The following is a 23228-nucleotide window of genomic DNA, read 5'->3' as shown; positions in this document are numbered from 1 at the left end:
GAGCCAGCGACCCTGCCGCTCCCAGCCAAGTCACCTATGGACTGAGCTACTGCCCCCCCCCCCTTATGCTCATACATAGACATATCTCATACATACATTATGTAAATGTTTCCGTAAAATAAAGCGTCTTCAGCTATCGCCTGTCAAGCAGTTGTGTAATGGCAGTTAACGAGGTGGGTGTATCAGATGGGTAAGCAACCAAGAAGGAAGCGAGTATAAACCTCTTCTGTATATTACAATAGATTTTTGGCTGAAAGGTGGTCAAGCTGTAAACTGCCAGAAAAAGTGATGTGCATGCCTCACTACACCACTGATGTCAAGGGAATAGAAAATGCATGGATTGGGACAAAGGAACCGTGGGAACAACAAACAAACAAACAAACAAAACCAGAAACCTCTTTAAAAAAGTTGGACATTATTATTTATTATTATTGGCCATGATTAAAAAGCATTTTGCTGCATCATAAACTACATATACATTTGAATAACAGCTCTCTGATTCACACAGAATAATTTCTTTATGTTGTGCACACACACACACCTTGTAGTTATCAGTTGGTGCTACGTATAAATTGATAGTATAGGTCCACATGTCATACACTGTTTCTAATCATGATGGTGATGGCACAGGCCTACGAATGACTTGATGGCATAGGCCAACCAGCAGCATGCACAAGGTCGCACCCCCTCGTGGCCCGATTGTTGTTGAAAAACGTGTGCTAAAGTGCCCTCTAGGAGCCAAAACATGTGCTAAAGCGCCCTCTAGGAGCCAAAACATGTGCTAAAGCACCCTCTAGGAGCCAAAACATGTGCTAAAGCACCCTCTAGGAGACAAAACATGTGCTAAAGCGACCTCTAGGAGACGAAACATGTGCTTAAGCACCCTCTAGGAGACAAAACATGTGCTTAAGCACCCTCTAGGAGACGAAACGTGTGTTAAAGTGCCCTCTTGAGAGCAAAAAGTGTGCTTAAGCGCCCTCTAGGAGAGAAAATATGTGCTTAAGCGCCCTCTAGGAGACAAAACACATGCTAAAGCGCCTTCTAGGAGACAGAACATGTGCTAAAGCGCCCTCTAGGAGACAAAACATGTGCTAAAGCGACCTCTAGGAGCCAAAACATGTGCTAAAGCACCCTCTAGGAGACAAAACATGTGCTAAAGCGACCTCTAGGAGACGAAACATGTGCTTAAGCACCCTCTAGGAGACAAAACATGTGCTTAAGCACCCTCTAGGAGACGAAACGTGTGTTAAAGTGCCCTCTTGAGAGCAAAAAGTGTGCTTAAGCGCCCTCTAGGAGAGAAAATATGTGCTTAAGCGCCCTCTAGGAGACAAAACACATGCTAAAGCGCCTTCTAGGAGACAGAACATGTGCTAAAGCGCCCTCTAGGAGACAAAACATGTGCTAAAGCGACCTCTAGGAGACAAAACGTGTGCTAAAGTGCCCTCTAGGAGACAAAACATGTGCTAACGCGACCTCTAGGAGACAAAACATGTGCTAACGCGACCTCTAGGAGACAAAACATGTGCTAAAGCACCCTCTAGGAGCCAAAACATGTGCCAAAGCGCCTTCTAGGAGACAAAACATGTGCTAAAGTGCCCTCTAGGAGACAAAACATGTGCTTAAGCGTCCTCTAGGAGACAAAACATGTGCTAAAGCGCCCTCTAGGAGCCAAAACATATGTTAAAGTGCCCTCTTGAGAGACAAAACACGTGCTAAAGCGCCCTCTAGGAGCCTAAACTTGTGCTAAAGTGCCCTCTAGGAGACAAAATATGTGTTAAAGCCCAGTTTCCCTCTTTTTTAAAAAACTTTATTTGCGTATTTTCACAAATATCACAAGACGAACATTTTTAGAATATTTTGGCATCATACTTACAAAGGATTTTGTATATAACTCAGTCATTTCTTCTTTCAATGAACATTAAAATCTTAAAATATAATGACATTACATAAGTAAACTTAGGAAGTGAAACTACTTAAATACATAATAAAATAAAAAGGCAGAAAATAAAACAATAAATAAAGCATAAATAGATACATTTAATTAAAGTGGGCTATATTATTACATTTCCTAAAAAAATATTGATATATATCTATGGTATAAGTACATTTCTTATTATTAATAGTTTGGATAGACTCAAAATAATTTTGAAATTCAATTTTAAAGGGTTTAAAGTTTGGCCGAGATTTAGAGAATTTAGTTTAATGGATATGAAATGTTGATAATCCACTGTATTTGGTTTGTTTTTGTTTCCACAGCAGGTGATGGCATCTTTTGCCACCAATTTAATGAAATGATGCCCAGTTTCCCTCTGCTACGTGTGCTGTTACAATATGCCAAGAGCATTGAACCCCTTCTGACGATAAATGGTATTGACATCATAAATATTAAATGTAATAATAAACATATACGTAATGCATTCTTCGAAAGAAGGAAAATTACTCCGAGAGGAACAGCCTTTGGGGCATTTGTATAGGTAGTGCATAGAGGGCGTGGCTATTACCATATAAATTCTGTATTACCAATAAAATTAAGGAAGTACATGTCAAAATTTTACACAAAATATATGATATGTTATATGATAGAGGGGGAGAAGTTCAGCATCCGTGAGGAACTCTGAGTAGAGCCGCTGCTCCTTTGCGTTGAAAGGAGCCAGTTGAGGTGGTTCAGGATTATCTAGTAAGGATGAACCCTGGGCGTCTCCCTAGGGAGGTGTTCCAGGCACGTCCAGCTGGGAGGAGGCCTCGGGGAAGACCCAGGACCAGGTGGAGAGATTAGATCTCCACACTGGCCTGGGAACGCCTCAGGATCCCCCAGTTAGAGCTGGTTAATGTGGCCCGGTAAAGGGACGTTTGGGGTCCCCTGCTAAAGCTGCTGCCCCCGCGACCCGACCCCGGATAAGAGGCTGAAGATGAGATGAGATGAGATATATACTACAAATTTATTGTCTTTCTAAATTCCTAGATATTGAAAACATTTGTACTTTTTGTAACAATGAACCAGACACTTGTTTACATGCTGCTTCCTTTTGGACTTGAATGTCACAGCATGTATTTGGTAAAATGAACTGTAACATCAGAAGTGAGTGTAGGAATGTAATTCTGTATTTTGAACATGAGACATATAATACTGAGTTTATTGTTAACATGTTGATTTTATATGGCACATTTAATTTGCACAGATGTAAGGTAACAAAAACTATCCCCTAATTCACTGCTTTCTAAATCCAATTTCAGAATTATATAAAATCTCTCAGATTTGTGACAAGTATCAAAACTCTTGAAGCCCTTAACCTTTTCATGGAAAATGTATATATTTTTTATAATATATTTACATGGCTTCTGATGATAATTACCTCAATACGTGTATTTATACCCTGATTTATTTATTTTTATTTTTACATGTATTGTCCATCGCCAATTTTATGTGAGCACATGTCTGATTTGTGTATTAGTGAAATTGTTAAATAAAGTTAAAAAAAAAAACATAAAAAAGGAGGGCCTGTTGAACAACTAATGAAAACATGAATGAAAAGCATCTTAAGTAGACATTTGGGCCAAATTCCCTTCACGGTTGACCACAAATGAACATAAAAAGACTATAAAACTACTACAAATACACACAAAATGATTAAAAATGGATGCAAAGCTATTTCTAAGCCGGAACGTTTCTTTTACACCAAGAAGGTTTTTAGTCGGACCGTAAAGATGGGCGTACCCGGGGACATCTTTGGTGTCAAGAGGAGTCCCTGTCGTCTTTTTCCGTCTTCGCAGGACACCTTTACGTTATTATCCTTTTTTTCTGTCATGGCTTTGTTATGTTTTATACAAGTGCACCTTAATCAAATATTCTTCATGATTATTGAGGTAGTTTTAAATTTAGCAGCTGAGGTAAAAGTCCTGCCGCCGTTCCCCCAAAATTAGTAGTGTTACCTAGCAACAGCGCAATGCCCGTTTCCGGGTTTTCCTAGCGTTACTAAGGAATTAGGGGACACTGCTCTTGGTGTTAAGACACCCTTGTCAACACATGATATGAGTACCTTGAATGACATTTCAACAACATAGCTAGCACTCGCTTAGTACTTTATTATTATTATTATTATTATTATTTATTATTTAGGGACAGAATAGGTAGCACTGTAGCTAGCTCACTGGAGTATGCGGTTGCTTGGTTACAGTCAAACCCGACAGGTAACGTTAATGTTAGCTAGCAAACCTTTTCTCCTGTAGTTGTCTAACCAACGTTAATCATGGAGCCCCTCAGGAAACACCTGTGTACCATCCCCAAACACTGGCTACGCATCAGGTGTATTCAACCCAGGTATTCTTCTAAACTGGCTGACTCTGGTGCGACGAAGACAACTGTAAACAAGTTCAAGAGTCACTTATCCTCTGGTCCAAGTTTTCAGGATTTCATTAAAGGAGTTTCTGTCAATAAGACTTTTGCAGCAGCAGAAGGAGAAGAAGAGCACTGTGGCAATGACAGTTATCTTCCTGAGGACTTGGAGATGGGGGGTTCAAGGAAAGGTTAGTGTGCACCCCTGCAAACTATCAAATTCATTTTGTTTGTTTAGGGCCCATACTTTTTTTTGCACATTTTTACAGCACGTTATTACAGTACTTTTGAGCTATATTACTATAGTAAACCTGATGTTTTATATATGTTTATAGTGCTATATTTCGGTTTTTACAAATATATGTTATCTGTATAATATTGTTGTTGTTAAATATGTTTTTTGTAAAGCTGGAGTTTGCAACTAAAACAATTTCCCCCTAAAAAATCTAATTCTGATTATTTAAAATGAATTGACAGATACAGAAGAAGAAGAATGACTTTCAATTTTGTTACTATGTTATTATTCATGTTACACACACAGGCCCAAAATACACACACACATGCACAGACAGGACCTATATACATGCAATTAATGGAGAGATGTTAGAGCGAGGGGGCTGCCCATAGATCAGCACTATGAGCAGTTGGGGGTTCGGTGCCTTGCTGAACAGCACCTCGGCAGTGCCCAGGAGATGAACTGGCACCTCTCCAGCCACCAGTCCACGCTCCATTCATGGACCACACAGGGAGTCGAACTGGCGACCCTCCGGTTCCCAGCGTGGACTGAGCTACTGCCGCCCCAATACAAATAGTTTACAGGGAACAGTAAACATGGAGAATCAGAATCAGCAGACGGGGAAATTCGTTTGTCACTGCAGCGACAGAATATAACAAAATAAGATAAAAAATAGCAAAAATAAGCAATAAAGTTACATTTAAAAAGGGAAGAAATAGAAATAGACATATATACATATTCACATGATAATACAGAGAACACGTGCCAGGGGTGATGTTCATTATACAACAAGGTTATAGATATTACAAGAGTCTATGGTTTTAACATCCTCTTCATTTGCTGATTTGGTGTTTAGCTCAAAGTAAAATACAATTTCCTTTTGAAAAAAATAAAAACTTGAGGTTTTCTTAGAAACTTTACTTTTATGAATAAGAAACTTTGCAAGTAATAAAACCGGATTTATTAAAAGTAACATTTTTCTTCTTTCTCAGGGTTATTATGGAAACCAAAACAACATTTTCCCAAAGTGAAATAAGATTTATAGTGAAAGAGTCAATAATATATCTGCTAAGGTCTTTTTCATGTAAGAGCAGAGCCAGAACAAATTAACAACTGTTTCTGGATGTAAATTGCAGAAAGAACAGTTAATATTCTTTTATCAGTCTTTGGTGGCCAGTGTACTTTTCTTTGCTGTGGTTTGTTGGGGAAACAACATCGGAGCCAGCGACACCAACAGACTCAGCAAAGTGATCAGGAAGGCTGGCTCTGTGATTGGCTGCAAACAGGACACTCTGGAGGCTGTGGTGGAGAGGAGGACGCTGAAAAAACTGTTCTCCATCATGGATCCTCCTCTCCACCCTCTCCAACTCACACTGGTCAGACAGCGGAGCAGCTTCTCCAGAAGGCTGCTTCAGCTTTGCTGTCGTAGCAACAGATACAGGAAATCTTTCCATCACTGTATATAATAATAATATATACAATATATATATATATATATATAATAACTCTCTCACCTCTGCCTGACAGAGCTCTGGTCTCTCTACTGTTTTGTTGTATATATTATTATTGTTATAGTATATTTTGTTGTATATGTTATCATTGTTTATTGTTATAGCACACTGTGCACTGTATATATACACTATTTATATAATGGATTCTATTAAAGTTATGTACAAAGTGTTTATTTGCTGACCCACTACTGCTGTTACAACATCATTTCTCAGTCTGGGATCATTAAAGTAATTTTATTATATTATATTCTATTAATATCCTTTAAAAAAAATAGTGATTAGCTTGAGTTTAGGGCCAATACTAAAATACAAATACAAACTATTTTATTCTATTCTTCATTCATTCATAAACTGGTGTTTTGTGTTACTATTCCAGTGTATTTTGAAACCTATGGATGTCAGATGAACGTGAACGACACAGAGATAGCCTGGTCCATACTACAGAGTAAGGGATATCAACGCACAGCTGACTTGAGTGAGGTAGGATACAGAGGAGATCAAAACCATTCGAACATATTTGATGTCAGTTACTTAACAAATCATTGTTCTTACAGGCAGACGTCGTCCTTCTGGTAACATGCTCCATAAGGTAAGACGATGTGTTGTTCACTGAAAAACGTGTTTTGAACGACAATTTTGAATTGAATTGATTTCTTTTCATTTGAATTTAATGAATTTATTTCAGAAATGTTCAAAAACAATACAAAATACAAACAATACAAAATTAAATTAGTTCACAAATAAGAGGAACAAAAAAACAACCTGTAACAACAACAACATAAAGACAATTAACTCTGCCTGAAAAGGAGCAGGTAGAAGTTTTCACTTTTTTAATCGTACCCCTTTCTCATAATTTAGTAATTGCTGTAATCTGTATAATTTATCTACTATATTTACAATTTGTAAATCTAACTATACAGTAATATCTTTGTTATACATATCTAATAATATAATATATATAAAGTAATATAGTATAATGTATAGACCTACATATAAACATCCATAGAAACACATCTACATACACATATAACTGTAAATATACATATATACTACATTTTTATACACAAAGCAATTTTACAATGTTTAACCTAACCTCAAAGCTTCCATAAGTACACAAAATAAACTAACACTGATGCACAAACTAATGGGCAATCTTCTCTCGTAATAGAGAAAAAGCTGAACAAACTATATGGAATAGACTGCAACAACTAACAGCTATGAAGAAGAGACGGTTAAAGAGCCGCACACCAATGAAAATTGGGATTTTAGGTAAGTTAGTCCACTGATTTACAGATATTTGACTGCCTTACAAAGGTTAGGGCATTTATTAATGGTTGTGTTTGTCCAGGGTGCATGGCAGAAAGACTAAAGACGGAGCTCTTGGAGCGGGAGAAACTTGTCGATGTTCTAGCTGGTCCAGACGCCTACCGAGACCTTCCCCGCCTCTTGACTGTAGCCGGTGGAGGTCAACAGGCAAGCAACGTGCTGCTGTCATTAGAAGAGACCTACGCTGACATCATGCCCGTCCACCATGCTCCTCAGGGATACAGTGCTTTTGTGTAAGTTGCTTTCTGAGCAGCTGTGGTTTCTGGAGGACGTAATTCACCCTCCACACCACCTGTCATTTTCTACACTGTGTTCTTTATGGTAACCTCTGATGATTTTGTGTGCATCTACGTTGGCAGATCTATCATGCGAGGCTGTGACAACATGTGTAGTTACTGCATCGTTCCCTTCACCCGAGGGAGGGAAAGGAGTCGACCTGTCAGCTCCATACTGGAGGAAGTCCGTATGCTCTCTGACCAGGCAAGTTATACCCGCAACACTAAAGTATGTCAGTTAAACCCTTTCACTTTTTAGACATGCACTGAGTTACACTAGGGCTATTACACAAAATGTCTCTATTTCAGAAAAACTGAGCTAATCAGGGCTGTGCTGAATGTCTTTTTTTAAAAAACATTTTATGCTTCTGTTTTCAAATGAAGCGTGTAATGTCGTTAGGTCTTTTCTTTTTATCAACTTTGCAAAAATACTAAGTTCAAACAGAATGAACCGATTACAAGTGAACCGTTGGTGACGATCTGGACCAGCAGACCATCCGCTGTCAGCAGCGTCACTAACATGATGACTTATTCACATCTAACACGCAGATGTTGCCACAGACGCGTATATTGGAATACTCTGCAGAAAAGTTATTTTATTAGTGGGTCATATGATCAATCACCATTGTTTTAACTTAGTCTTTGATAACTTAAACTAACTTAAAAGACAATTACATAGATGATAATCTTACGAAGTACAACTTTAAATAGACAGGCGCAAAAAGGAAGTGTTTCAGACAGGGTGAATACAGGTATATTCAGACAGCCAGTATGAGAAAAATAAGGTGCTTTTTGAACATTAAAGTGTGTTTATGTTCTATTAGAAACACAAAATACAAGTGTGAACCTGAAAATGAGCAGAATATGCAACCTTTAAAAAGCTAGGTCGATGCACATCTTCTGTACTGTGGTGCATAAATTATTGGACAGATAATTCCAGCTCTTCCTGATTAGTACGTGTTTGGTGTTTTTTTTCAGGGTGTTAAGGAGTTGACCTTGCTAGGACAAAATGTGAACAGCTACAGAGACACGTCAGAAGAACAGTTCTGTGGCTCAGACTTGACCAAGCTCAGCCAGGGGTTTAATACCATCTACAGAAGCAAACAGGGAGGTCTGCGTTTCTCCGACCTGCTGGACCGAGTGTCACACGTAGACCCTGACATGAGGATCAGATTCACCTCCCCTCATCCCAAAGATTTCCCTGACGAGGTATACATGTATACATTCTCTAAAGCACTAAATCTCATTACGTTCCAGTGTAAATAAAGATGTATAACAAAGTGTCTTTTGCCTCTTAACTTAACTTGGCTGATAACCTGCTCTGTGTGCTGGTTTTTACAGGTTTTGCACCTTATTGCGGAGCGAGGGAACATTTGTAAGCAGATTCACCTTCCCGCCCAGAGTGGCAGCAGTAAGGTCCTTAAAGCAATGCGACGTGGGTGAGACACCATTGTGCTTTTTTCCAAACTAATTTGTCAAAGCAATTCTGTTTCTAAGGTTGTTGAAGTACTTTAAAATGTCACTAGGTGTTCTAATAACATTTATTTTCTTATAAAACCTGCAGCTACACAAGAGACGCCTACCTTGATCTTGTGAAGAACGTCAAGAGAATGATCCCAGGTAGGATACAAAAAGTCAGGTGTCATTAGTTTTTTTTAAAGCTGCAGTCGGCAAAGTCGGGCAGATCAAGTGGATTTGAATGTTTACAATTTAAGCTCCTACACCTCTACCACTGTGCTACTCTGCTCCCTCACATCGAGTGCTCGTAAGTGCACATGTACCAGTTTCCTGTGAACGCGCCCGTCTCGTCTCTCATAGATAAACAGCATGGGGAACACGCTACACGTGGTAGACTGGCTAACTTACTCATAGATAGCAACTGCTAACGTCATTTAGCGTTTGCCTAGCTTGAGGCGTGTGCGTGAGTGGACAGGATGATACGGACGCTGTGGACTTTTGCAAAACAAACAACAAACTCTATGTGCACGTAGAGGTGCGTTTTTTTTTTTGTAAAACCGAATGATTTATGTTGTTCTATCTGAGGATAGGGTCGGTTTCAGTGAATATGATCAAACTAATGTTGCAGACTGGCAAGAATATTTCAAAAGTAGTACATAAGTATCTCATTGTATACTAATTTCACTCAAGTAAAATTGCTTGTGTCAAAGTTAACTTGGATGAAAGTAAAACTTTCTTCATGTCCAAACCAACAATGCATTGCTTTTGTATTGATCGTACTTTCTTATCTTGTGCATGCAACTGAGTCAGTTTTTCTAATCAGTTATGATTATACAACCACCTTTCTCAATCTAAACTTTGATTGAAGTAACCAGAGGAGGATCCACCAATACCATTTAGTTAGACCCTGCATCAACCTGTTTTTCACGCATCATAGGGGTGTTTGACTTGGGTCCCTTTGCATGCTTGTGACTGAGAAACACTTGATTATACAGCACTTCCGTTGTTGCAGCTTATCTGTGAGTTTCCATCGTCATAAGCACTAGCACATGAACCCCAGCGTGATCTCTGTAGCAGATGCAACTGGAAATGTAGCAAAGTACAGTACCTGAAATCCAAAAATACTAAGGTAAAAGTAAAATAAACAATTTTAAAGCACAAGTACACTCCACCCCTGTTCATTTGTCACTCGTCTCTAGATTACATTATGGCAACAATAACTTGAATAACCTGAAGTGAACCTGAAAGGCATTTACTTGGGTATAGTCATCCTGATAAATTAGTGTGTAGTAAGTAACATTTGTGTGTGTGTGTGTATCTGTGCGCATGTGTGTGCGCATGGGTGTGCGTGCGTGTGTGCGTGTGTCAGAGGTGAGCCTCAGCAGTGACTTCATCTCAGGCTTCTGTGGTGAAACAGAGGACGACCACCAGCAGACTCTATCTCTGATCAGAGAGGTGGGCTACAATGTAGGATTCCTGTTTGCCTACAGTATGAGAAAGGTGAGTTTGTAATGTACCAGTCTGTATTTTAGAATTAAATCTGAGCTGAAGTGTTCCCTTCAGTCGCCCCATAAATTATCTAGTTTTACCTTCTTTTTGTAACCGCACTCTGGTTTGGTTACTCAGAAAACTCACGCCTCCCATCGTCTTCAAGATGACGTGCCAGCTGAGGTGAAGCAGCAGAGGCTGGAGGAGTGCATCACAGTATTCAGAGAGGAAGCTGCAAAGGTCAACTCTGCTCTCATCGGCAGCACACAACTTGTTCTGGTGGAAGGAGTGAGTACTGCGAACATTACTGGCACATCCTTCAAAGGATATGAGGTTTAATGCACATTAACCCAAGTTTATTACCCCAAACATGAGTGTAGGAAGGTTATTAATTTGCCGCTCAAATAAATCCAGACAACAGAGATAATGCTGCCTCTCTGCACCTGACTGTGTTGATTTAGATTTAGATTTAGAGGTAGAGGTTTTAGCTGTATGCGTGGCATTGTTGTAGGAATGGCTTGATCTATGTGAGTCTGTTGGTGGCTCCACCTCTTTGGTTCAGACTGAAATATCTCAACAAATATCCTGATACAGGTCATTTCATATCTTGATTTAATTTTTATTCAACCTTTATTTATTTAACCTTTATTAATACAGATAATCTCATAGAGGCATGGAGTCTCATTCTCAAGAGGGTTGTGGTCAACACTTGACAAGACGAAACAATATACATCATTTCCCAGTAAAGCAGGATATGACCACATGATAAAGCCTCTTTTTGTAATACTGCAGTGTGAATTAAATATGTGACAGGTTAAATATTCCTAATATTATCTCACTTTAATAAGAACTTTAGTGCAAAATGAACATAACGTACAAGGATCAGAACTTCAAATATGTAAATATTGCCCATACACTGTTTTTTCAACATAGATTTTTATACACTGGAGATCAAAATTAGAGACCAAAGTATTAATACTTGATTTATTCTCACATATTTGTATTTTTTAATGTTCAGAATTTGATAGAATATCCACTGTGTCTATACCACTGCTGTACTTGCATGTTCTTTTTAAATAACCAAGGAACTTCAACAAAAACCTTTATTTTGTGAAAAGACAGTGAGCAAAATTAAAGAACAGTAACCTCTGTGTCAGAGAGGAAGATTTAAGCAATGTTTTCTTCGGGCTATAGCATGAGAAGAGTCCCTACACAGAAAACAAAGCACCAATGGGCTCCTTCCTTTGGGATTGACTTTGGTAATCCACTTGAATGGACTTTACTATGAGAGGAGCTGGTACAGGGGCCAGTTGGTAAGATTTCAAAACCCTTTTTTAATAAACTCTGGGTTCACTAACTACGTTGTTGGTGCTTTGTTTTGTGTGTAGGGACTCTTCTCATGCTGCTGCAGAGGTTTGCTGTTATTTTGAGCAGCATTAGTGGTTAAAAAAGACGTTTGAATGCCTTCACTGTACTGCCCCGAGCGAATCAGTGTTAGCCACGTCCAGCTGTTAGCGACTCTCCTGGATTTCACTGTTAAAACTTGTTAGATGAAAGAAACTCTCTCGATGGCTTATTTGATGTGAGCAAGTGTCACAAAAGACCACGGGATGATTTAACGCCAGAATTTCTCAGTTAAATCATCAAGTCTAAATTTCAGCCTGTCCAGTACTTTGGTTTATGACTGAATACCTGCAAAGCTAATGTCATTCCCTATCAGCCTCAGCTGTACCATTTGTTTTGTATTAACTAGTATATAGAAGCATGCTAACACGATAAACTAAGATAGTAAACAAGGGAAACATTACACCTGCTCAGCTTCAAGTTATAATGTTAGCATGGTGACGTTAGCACTTAGCTCAAAGCAGCGCTGTGCCTGAGTGTAGCCTCACAGAGCCTCTAGCAAGTATGTAGACTCCTAGTCTAATGATACTTAATTTATTGGCTCGTATAGGAATGCAGAAATTGAGTTTGTAAGTTGAGGTGGTTCAGGATCATCTAGTAAGGATGCCCCCTGGGCGCCTCCCTAGGGAGGTGTTCCAGGCACGTCCAGCTGGGAGGAGGCCTCGGGGAAGACCCAGGACCAGGTGGAGAGATTAGATCTCCACACTGGCCTGGGAACGCCTCGGGATCCCCCAGTTAGAGCTGGTTAATGTGGCACAGGAAAGGGAAGTTTGGGGTCCCCTGCTAAAGCTGCTGCCCCCGCGACCCGACCCCAGATAAGAAGCTACAGATGAGATGAGATGAGATATTTGAAGCTGCTGTTTCTGAATGAAAGGGAGTAGCCCTGTACAATTACCTGTTACCAGGCAACACTGCTTATCTCTGGTTTCCATTTCTATGCAGGAAAGTAAAAGATCTGCCAAGGACCTGTGTGGGAGAACTGATGGCAATATGAAAGTGATCTTCCCCAAAGAGGATGTTTCTGTTCAGCCTGCAGAATTCATCACTGCATCGGTCAATGCTGGAGACTATGTGCTGGTGAAGGTAGGGTTTGCTATGGATACTACATCCTTTAGAGTCATCACTTTTAGCAATTTTCTTCAAAATAGAGCCTAACTGACACAGCCAATGTTATGGGTAAATATAAGTTTATTACAGATATATTGGCATATTGGTTGCATCACAGAAATGTCAAAGATTTGTTTCAGGTTATTTAGAAACTTTGTCACTGTTACAAAGTGTTTCCATCAGACTGTAGACTTTCAACTGTCCCACTCACTACTACATATCTTGTTTTAACATTATTAAAACATTTTTTCAAGCCTTTATTTGAAAATACAGCTGAAGGTTGATAAGAACGGGAGGAGGGGGGGCATAATCGAACACACACACACACACACACACACACACACACACACACACACACACACACACACACACACACACACACACACACACACACACACACACACACACACACACACACACACACACACACACACACACACACACACACACACACACACACACACACACACACACACACACAGTATCCAGTCAATGTAATGTTATAGAGAAACACAAACCAAGTTTTAAGCGGCTTTAAATGTTTGTCTAAATTGTTTGTTCATGTTGACAAACAAATATAACTGCATGCTATTGTTATCTCAATTATTAATATTGCTATCACTTTCAAAAATCCAGTATCTGAAATAGAGCCTGACCATTAGATGCAGCTGAAAAACATGTTTGGATGTGTTTCTGTACTCATCCACAGGCACATCTAGTAAACAATCATGTAAAAACGCATGTTGAGCTGTAACACACACACACACCACACACAAATGGCAAAGATTTAAGCATAAAAGAAGGTTTCCTGACATAATTTCAACAATCCTCACAGTCAAGAGCCTCAAAACATTATCTGCTACTTTCAGCGAGTTCATCAGTCAATCATTCATTCTTTTATGTTTTGTGTTTTTAATACAGATATTGTCGGCTAACTCCCAGAGCCTGAAAGGCCGAGCCCTCAGTCACAGCTCCCTGAGAGGCACTGTGAAGAACTATGAGACTCTGCCAAGGCACCACCTTGATGAACATGTGGCCTCAGAACCGATCATGACTGAAACATACCGTTGATTGACTCAGGTGATACGGAAGGAACTAGCACTCTGCCTTCTTCTCTCGAATGACTTTGAAGACACATGGAGGTTGTTGCAGGGGTGTCAAACTGATCCAGTAAAGGGCCGTGTGGCTGCAGGTTTTCATTCCATCCAATCAAAAACACACCTGGTCCAACAAATCAACTGTGTGAAGACAGTTCAGGTGATTGAGTAAGTCGAGTCAGGTGTGTTCTTGCTTGGTTGGACTGAAAACCTGCAGCCACACGGCCCTTTACTGGATCAGTTTGACACATGTTTTACAGGAATGTTGGTCCTCTTACGCTCACCTTGGACTATATGGATATGCTATTTATATAAACCAAAGTATAAGTATGTGTATGTACGTATTGAACCACCCTAATGAAGAATTCAAATATGTTATTTCCATGGCCCAGGACAGTCCAATCTATATTTTGTTTTGCTTTCTCTCAAAGCCAGAAACCAGAGAAGTAAGTCTCAAACTTGTGATTTCAACAAGTATGAAGTCTGGAGTTGCTCCATAGAGAATGAGTGGGGCAATGATTCTGCTTCTGAAATACTCAATCTGGAAACTATCCTTCTACAAATACGTTTGTGTAAATAAACAGTAGTAAGGATCTTTTCTGAGCCACACTGAGCTGTAGTTACACTGTCACTTCCTGAGGACCTCCTTGCCGATCGGAGACATGTCACCACAGTAACCTGTGCCAACGTCAGCTCTACCAGCAACGCCATGTAATGCATGGTCCAACTATTATAGATGACAAAATCTTTGATTTTTAATATGTAGAAATATCAGTTGAAGTGTTGTCATTGTTGACATTGTTGCTTTGGTCCCTGTCCGTTACGTTGTCGTCACTTACATATTACTTTGTGGGATATTTATTATGCCGGCGTAGCGTCCACTGTTTGCACACTATAATATTTCACCAGATTTGGTATGCAATTAATGTACTATTGACTTCTGACTAAGGGTTAGGATACATTTAAAAAAGTCTTAGCCTTATAAATAGCACATGCGTATGGAATTTCGGATGCAGCCTGATTTTGTGGATACGCAGATTGTTTGTTTTTCTGTTCATACCGAAAATTAACTTTATTCTATTGTAGTGTTGTCAGTTATGAAACATAGAGGGTCCCCTTAATCTCTAAGGCTCGTCTATAACACATTTTCCCATTTCATTGTCTATGGAGCAGCTCCGCACTTGATACAAGATGAAATCTCAAATTTGAGTTTTTGCACTGTAGTGTGTGGATTTTGGAGAGAGCTGTTCACGTGTAATAATATTTTTTGACTGTCTTATTCTCTAGGCGTAACATTTATGAATTCCCTCTAAGATGCTCAAACCAGTTTGTATGATAAATTACAGCATTTGTTTGAAACATACAACTGTGACTGATTTGTTTGGTCTGGTGCTTGATTGATGCCATGGATCATTTTATGGGACTCTCCAAACATGGATCAGCACATTTGTCCACAATTGCTCTGTGAGCTACAAACTTTGAGAAAGAATTTGAAAGTCAGCAGCAGAAAGTGCTGTGATGTGCGTTGGAGTAAGCATGCTATTTCAAAAAAAGATAATTGTGGTGACAAGAGCAAACCTTGTCCTGCAGACTGTGTCCTGTTGTGACATGACTGCGGTAACCTTGTTGGAAAAGTTCACTGCCTCATTTACATTTTATTTGTGGAGAACCTGATCTGAGGTCACATGTAAAAGAACAAGGAAAAAGTATAAAGAACAGGAAAATGATAAAAACCTGAGGTAAATTGCAAGCTGCAGGTTTGTAGGAGAACTCATATTTATACTTCTTTAAGGTGTGTCTCTCTGTCAGGTAGTTGGGGCCTCATGGCCGCAAATCAGAAATGAATTTCCAGAAATGCCATTCAACCCATGAACTGAACGTCGGTCCCGATCAGCATGTAGTCCTTGAGAAAAATAAAGCACAACAGTTAATAACAGCTAGGAAATGAGCCGGTTTGTTATTGGCCCTTATTAAATCTCCTGTCATATAATAAATGCATCTAGCTCAAAAACATGCAGTTTTATAATAGGTTTCCAGTCTGACCTTCAAGACCTGGAGCTCGGTGTTCACAAGCTTCATCTTTCCAAGTGTAGGAAGTGGGTATCCCTTCGCAAGTTGAACTATGAAGCAGAATTCATACATTTAGATAAACTACATAGTCAACCAATGTGGCAAACATAAAAACATTATCAGTAGGTATGTATCTCGTTTTAATCATGTCGTACAATTCATGCATTAAATACAGCTCAAAGTGCCTCACATCAAAAGACAATCTTAAATAAACAAAGAAATACTAAAGCTACAACACAAAGGGTTCAAATGAACTTGAAGATGAGAGGACAATGAGTTTAAAAATGGTTCAATATAATTACACTGGGAAATACATATAAAATATAGACACTAGCCGTGTGCAAGGAGAATAAATATGACACCAGAGGGGACTTCTATATTCGTGTTTAGGAGGACACTGGTGTTAAGTTTATTTATTGTCACAATTAGTCATAAACTACAAGCTTTGATTGGCTGATTGCACAGGCCACACCTCTCACCAGCAGCAGAAATATCCTGCTGGTTGTTGTTGTAAAGTTTGAATTAGACAATAAGAGTGGCACTGTGATAAGCAGAACAATTACTATGTCCGCATTATCCATCTAAAGCAGGGCTGCCCAACCCTGCTCCTCGAGGGCCACTGTCCTGCATGTTTTAGGTTTCTCTCTGCTCCAACACACCTGAATCTAATGATGTGCTCCTTATCAAGCAGCTGAAGCCTGTCCCAGGTTTGAAAATCTTTAGACTCAAGTGTGTTAGAGCATGGAGAAACCTAAAACATGCAGGACAGTGGCCCTCGAGGAGCAGGGTTGGGCAGCCCTGATCTAAAGGCAGAACGGATGCTGACCTGCTCAGAGTGTCTGCGTTCGTTCAGGGGCAGCTAAACCAGTAGGGATATGTGATGCTTTATATGTACAAAAGTTACACATCTGAGACGACTCTAAGCTATAAAAATGTGCTTAATCTTATCTAAATACTAAATATAAAACATAATTATAAATATATTAAGATCTCCAATGTTTTTCTTTGGTGAATGTAAAATGCGCTTTTGTACAAACTTGACCAGATCAACAGAAAGGAGACAAAACCTTAACCCAAAGTATGAAAATATTGTTAATTAGTCTGATAGGGCTGTGGGGGTGCAAGGCTGGGTACCAGTGTTGGAGTCTGCTTAAAATTAAGGCATGAGTTAACTTCTCTATATCGTTATGGGTGAGGAAGGGTTGAATGTTTTTTAAGAAGGACTCTGTAGATGTTGGATTTGAAACTTGTTTGCCTTCAGGTAACGTAAAAATGCTTTAGCCTCTCGAGCCAGTGTTTGGTTTGTCTCTTCGAGGCTACTGTAGTAACCTGGCAGTGCAACATGGACCTCATAGAAGAGGACTCGCTCCCCATGTAGATATGAGGGGCTCGTTCTAAGCTCACAAAAATGCCATTTTCAGTTTTAGGTACATATTATATCATTATACATGAATAAAAACATTATGAATATTCTATTACAGTGGTTCTCAAACTTTGTACACGACGTACCACCTCAGAACATATCAGGCTCTCTCAAGTCCCACCGCTAAGACCAATGTTAAAATACAGCAGTGGGGGTCGACACTATTCAGCTACAGACAGGAAGGTTTATTCCTAAGCAGAAGATTATTTATTGTTGATCGTCTTCAGCCATGACTTCAGTTTCAGAAGGACTGCTCTAAATATTCTCCTCCTGATCCGCACTTCCTTTCTTAATAGTTCCCATTTGCAGTGTTTTCAAACCAATCATTTTACCTCTGCTTACCCTCTTACCCCACAGTTTAGCTCGTAACTCATGAACGTGACCACGTCGCAGGCTGATATTAAAACAAAAATAATGCTAAGCTTATTTTAAATTACATTTCATCGACCTTAAAAGTATTTTCTTTGGAAATGTTGTAGTTTTTTGATAGTATTACATTTATTTAGTAATTAATGTTTCCTTTTTTATACTTTGGAGATTATTTCAAGTACCACAAGAGAGCGCTAGAGAACCATTAGTGGTGCAAGTGCCACAGTTTGAGAACCAGTGTTTTATTACATTTCTGCCAATAGATGCCGCTAAATCCTGCTAATTTAAATCAGAGTCTAAAAAGTGACTCCATAAACCCCTATTTGATTTTCATGCAACAGCCTGAGTACAGTATATGAAATGGCACCAAGTTCATATAGAATAGAAACTCAAAATGCAAAAACTCACCGTTCAGTTTGGGTATCACAACCACTTTTAGGACCATTTGAAAGATGTTGTCGAGCGATCTGACCTGCAAGTTTAGGGTTAGTGTTAAATGTTGGTACTAATGCTGCACACTGTGACCTCTGTTAGGAGGCAGTGCTCACCTGAAACTCTCCCACATAACTTGTCCCCAGGGTCAGATCCATTCTGTGCAAATTAGGTAGAATTAGCATGGGAAGTGCATCTATTACGAGGACCTTTTGGCCCATTTTTTCTCTTCTGAGAACAAGAAGTGATTTTTTAGTAACTCACTTGTTTAGGGTGACAGCTCCAGCCAGCCTCATTCCACTGACAAACACTCGGACACTGACGCTGGTCTCCTGTAAAGACAGTATGGAGTGGAAGTTACCTACTCTGAACCGCACTGATGTTTTTTAAAAAAATCAAAACAGCTGTGTGACCTACCAAGTTTAGGACAAAGAGAGGGGAAAGTGTGGCGTTCGGTTGGATAGCGTAGGCTGTCACTGTACAAGTGGCCTGAACTGTGGCATTGTTGGGTTCAAAAGTGATGACGGGACTTTTCGCCGTCTTCACCAGCAGTTTCATCATCAGACCTGGGAAAAGCTTGGCAATCTGAAAATACATAGATACACAGTGATATGAGACTAGATATGTTAGATTTTGGATATGGTAATTGTTGTGCGATACTGTAAGTGTCATTTTTACCTGTCTTTACTGCATTAAGTGATGTCACTTTCTGAAACCAGACTATTCTAGATGTGCTGTTATTTTATTGTTTTATCCACGTTATTAAAGAATCTCATCTCATCTCATCTTCATCCTCTTATCCGGGGTCAGGTCTCGGGGGCAGCAGCTTTAGCAGGGGACCCCAAACTTCCCTTTCCCGGGCCACATTAACCAGCTCTAACTGGGGGATCCCGAGGCGTTCCCAGGCCAGCGTGGAGATCTAATCTCTCCACCTGGTCCTGGGTCTTCCACGAGGCCTCCTCCCAGCTGGACGTGCCTGGTACACCTCCCTAGGGAGGCGCCCAGGGGACATCCTTACCAGATGATCCTGAACCACCTCAACTGGCTCCTTTCAACACAAAGGAGCAGCGGCTCTACTCCGAGTTCCTCACGGATGCTGAACTTCTCCCCCTCTCTCTAAGGGAGACTCCAGCCCCCCTCCTGAGAAAACCCATTTCGGCCGCTTGTACCCGCGACCTCGTTCTTTCGGTCATGACGTTATTAAAGAATATTTACGTTAAAAAGGCACCGATTCAATTAAGATCTTAAAGATCGAATAATTGCCCTTTTTTTCTAGATCTTAAGAACTTGAGGGTCGAAAAGTTACCTTTTTAAAGTAAATTCATTATTTATATTGGAGCCTGACCGTGTGCAGACACTCTTTTGTTTCCTGCAGTTAAATAGTTTTTGTCTTGCACCTGACTATTTTGGATGGATATGTGGTTACCACTATCGCCTCACAGTGAGAGGGTTACAGGTTCGCATCCCGGCTGGGGCCCTTCTGTGTGGAGTTTGCATGTTCTCCCCGTGTTTGCGTGGGTTTTTCTACGGGTTCTCCGGTTTCCTCCCACAGTCCAAAGACGTGCAGGTGTTCGGTTCATTGACTACTCTAAATCGCACGTAGGTGTGAATGGTTGTCTGTCTCTGTTCGTCTCTATGTGCCCTGCGATAGACTGGCGTCCTGTCCAGGGTGGACCCCGCCTCACGCCCGATGTCAGCTGGGATAGGCTCCAGCCCCCCCGTGACCCCGACCCCGGGATAAGCGGTTGAAGATGAATGAATGAATGTGCACACAGATCCCTCTTCTAAATATTTGCTGAAAGCACCAATAGTAACCCTACAATATCATTTAAATATCGATATGGAAATATTTGGTAACAAATATTGGGGTATTTGATTCTCTCCATGTAGCCCAGCCATAAAAATGTTTGTATCTACTTTCTCACAAGACTCACTTCTCGTCAACCTATACTAACTTTGATCGTCTCATGAGACATTTGCAAATCTTGGGTCACCATCTAGACTAGACCCCTACAAGAAGACAATGCGTCTTATAAAATCTGAGGAATATGTCGTCACCTGTGGGATGAAGGCTCCAAACGTCCTGGTGTTGAGTCGGATAGGAGAGCTTTGCGGGATCTGTTGTGACAGAGTCAGAGAGGTTGTAGATGAGTGTGACATCATGAAATTAGATTCATAAGGAGAATCGGGAGAATGCAGCTCACCATATCATCGGTGATGTAGAGGCTGAGGGCTCCAGCTCTGTTGTAGACGTAGGCTGCTGAGTTGGTGGTGAAGGCAGATACGCCAATGTACAACATGTTGTTAATCTGGGGAGGCAGGGAAAAGGCTGTTGGGGAGAACGGAGGCTCCTGATGCTTCTCAATGTTGTAAAATTCACCCTAAATGACAAAGAAACAACAGAAACAGAAAAGTTAAGACATGACCATGACCGTCTATTTCTTTACAACCAAAGTGAGGCTCCAGGTGTATAACATGTACAGTGTAATGCTACACAATTCTTTACCTTCAAGCTCAGGTCTATGGACGACTTTGACACTGTGGGCGATGACACCATGGAATATTCAATCTCTGCATACTGGTCCACTTTGGCTACAACTGTAGTAACGTAGAAAGTCTCTCTTATATTCAGCACTAATAACACAAACAAGTATTTGAAATAAAGATAATGTTTTACCATTGAGAGTTTTCAACTGAGGGTTCATGTCAGAAACTGCATTGGCCACCAGAGGGCAGATCTGCAACAGAAAAGACCAGAACAATCTATTTTCAGTCTCCAAAAGAAACTTGGTGTTACACGCTGATCAGAATCCAACTGGTATCTGTCAACCAATAGCATAGGAATGACATAATGATATATACATATATAGATAGATATATAGATAGATAGATAGATAGAGAGATGGATAGAGAGATGTAGAGATAGATAGATAGATAGATGGATGGATGGATAGATAGATGGATAGATGGATAGATGGATAGATAATATTAACTTTATTTGTATAAATCATAATAATAGTAAAATCCACTGAGGTAGATGATAACCATAAAGTATGCGTCATTGTATAAAAGTGTACAGAGGACAAAGGAAATTATTATAAGCTTGTTAGTTAATTAATTTAAAGTGCCTGCAAAGAAAGAAGAACGATGGACGGCATCACAGGAAGGCAAGTCTATAAAAGTTAGTTTTAAGAAGTGATTTAAAAGAGGATACTGATTCAGCGAGCCTTATCTAAGCTGGAAGGTTGTTCCAAAGCCGAGGCGCTCTGACAGAGTAGGCATGGTCATCTCTGGTTTTGAGCCTTGGCCTTAGAACAGTTAAGAGAGACCCGCCTGCGGATCTAAGGCTGCGAACAGGCTCGTATGGGGTCAGCATGTCTGTGATGTCTATGACTTGGCCTATTTCACCTCCTCTCAGATGATTTCATGGAAATTAAATCATCCAATATTTCACAAAAAAAGCAAATATCAGAGGAAAGTCCCAAACCAAACAGATGTGTGTGTAACCTTTGTACCATCAGACGGCCTCTCTCTGATTTTCTTGTGACTTTTTGTGATGACCGTGTTTCAATGGTAAACCAAGATTTGTGAGAATCTCGCAAGGTGGTTAAAGTTTAGGCATCAACTTCGAATAGGTAACGTTACTATTAGGTCATCACAAAGACTTTTTGTGAGTTTGCGAATAACTACCATCTAGACATGACTGCTTTGAATGGGAGGTTGCGAACCACTGGACTGAACCAACTAAAATAGGTTAAACTTAGTAAAAGGAAATGAGAGGGACGTTGAGCTGCATTTCTTCTGGCTAAATCAAATACGCTGAGAATACAACCCCAGAGAGGAAAGGTGCATGATCAAAAAGAGTGGCCGTAAGGCCGGTTTGCCCTCACCTGTTTCTCCAGTGTCTTTCGTAAAGCCTTATCAATGAAGTTTTTGAAGAGATTGTAGAGCCAGCTGACACAAAAGGCAATAATAGGAATTAGGATAGCAGAAAAAAAACATCTCTATTGCATCCATCACAAGGAACGTAGGTCTGTCTTTTACCTGGCTCCACCGTGGAACTTGACGCTCGCACCGCCGACAATGGCCGTACAGTTGACACTACTGACTGCAGGTCGGCCTGTCTCATCACTCTTCAGGGCAATGCTTGTAGTGATAGTGAGGTCATTGACACTTAAATCAAAAGAACCGCTGTCCTTTCTGTTAAGAGAGAGCGATCACTGCTGCAGCAGACACATCACTGAATGGATTTAATTGTAGAGTATAGGGAAGATATCTTTTCTCACTCACATTATTCGAAGGTACTTGACCCTCCAGTTTCCATTCAGATGGATGAAAGCATTACCAATGGACAGTCTGACACCAGTCCCTGGCACCAGATCTATCACAGACTTTGGTAACCCAACATCCACTATTTGCATACTGAAAGAGACAACACACATGTTTTTAAAGGCACTTTGGGGGGAAAAAAGCACTTTTAGTGTTCCAGTTTCCTACAGAAGTCACAGGAGTGCTGAATATACTGGTGCCTTACTTTGACAGGCTGTACTGGACCTTGCCTATGGGGGACACCTTCTGTGATCCTGAAATATCTGGGACTTTGATGGTCTTGAGTTTCTGCTGGATCGAAGCCATCCCCAGCTGTCTGCCTAGGAGAAGGCAAGGAAATTTGATGATGGAACAATGGTGAAATCTGTGCT

General features: G+C 40.2%; 2 protein-coding genes across 2 annotated transcripts in view; one reads left to right on the top strand and one right to left on the bottom strand.

Moving 5' to 3' along the window:
* Positions 1 to 4247: 4247 nt before the first annotated feature.
* On the top strand, positions 4248 to 15600 carry cdk5rap1 (CDK5 regulatory subunit associated protein 1; the record flags this gene model as incomplete). The annotated part of the gene is made up of 13 exons (XM_083939870.1): positions 4248 to 4524; positions 6456 to 6559; positions 6634 to 6668; positions 7248 to 7348; positions 7428 to 7638; positions 7765 to 7885; positions 8659 to 8889; positions 9022 to 9119; positions 9245 to 9300; positions 10508 to 10638; positions 10765 to 10914; positions 12973 to 13113; positions 14059 to 15600. The coding sequence occupies 13 exons, from the start codon at positions 4248 to 4250 to the stop codon at positions 14206 to 14208; spliced, it is 1806 nt and encodes a 601-aa protein (XP_083795996.1). The 3' UTR covers positions 14209 to 15600.
* LOC310966070 (bactericidal permeability-increasing protein) overlaps positions 14220 to 23228 on the bottom strand; it is a 12562-nt gene continuing 3553 nt past the window's right edge. Inside the window, exons 4-17 of the mRNA XM_083939869.1 lie at positions 23063 to 23177; positions 22819 to 22950; positions 22573 to 22728; positions 22419 to 22482; positions 21206 to 21266; positions 21035 to 21126; positions 20733 to 20909; positions 20587 to 20646; positions 18946 to 19113; positions 18793 to 18860; positions 18645 to 18687; positions 18505 to 18568; positions 16278 to 16354; positions 14220 to 16137 (exon numbers count right to left, since the gene is read on the bottom strand). Coding sequence (XP_083795995.1) covers positions 16096 to 16137; positions 16278 to 16354; positions 18505 to 18568; positions 18645 to 18687; positions 18793 to 18860; positions 18946 to 19113; positions 20587 to 20646; positions 20733 to 20909; positions 21035 to 21126; positions 21206 to 21266; positions 22419 to 22482; positions 22573 to 22728; positions 22819 to 22950; positions 23063 to 23177 — 1319 coding nt within the window. The 3' untranslated portion in view covers positions 14220 to 16095. The remainder of the gene's footprint in view (positions 16138 to 16277; positions 16355 to 18504; positions 18569 to 18644; positions 18688 to 18792; positions 18861 to 18945; positions 19114 to 20586; positions 20647 to 20732; positions 20910 to 21034; positions 21127 to 21205; positions 21267 to 22418; positions 22483 to 22572; positions 22729 to 22818; positions 22951 to 23062; positions 23178 to 23228) is intronic.

The sequence above is a fragment of the Echiichthys vipera genome (genome assembly GCF_963691815.1).
Source record: "Echiichthys vipera genome assembly, chromosome: X".
NCBI classification, from domain to species: Eukaryota; Metazoa; Chordata; class Actinopteri; order Perciformes; family Trachinidae; genus Echiichthys; species Echiichthys vipera.
Note: the sequence above shows the minus strand (reverse complement) of the source record. Positions and strands in the feature narration are given on the sequence as shown.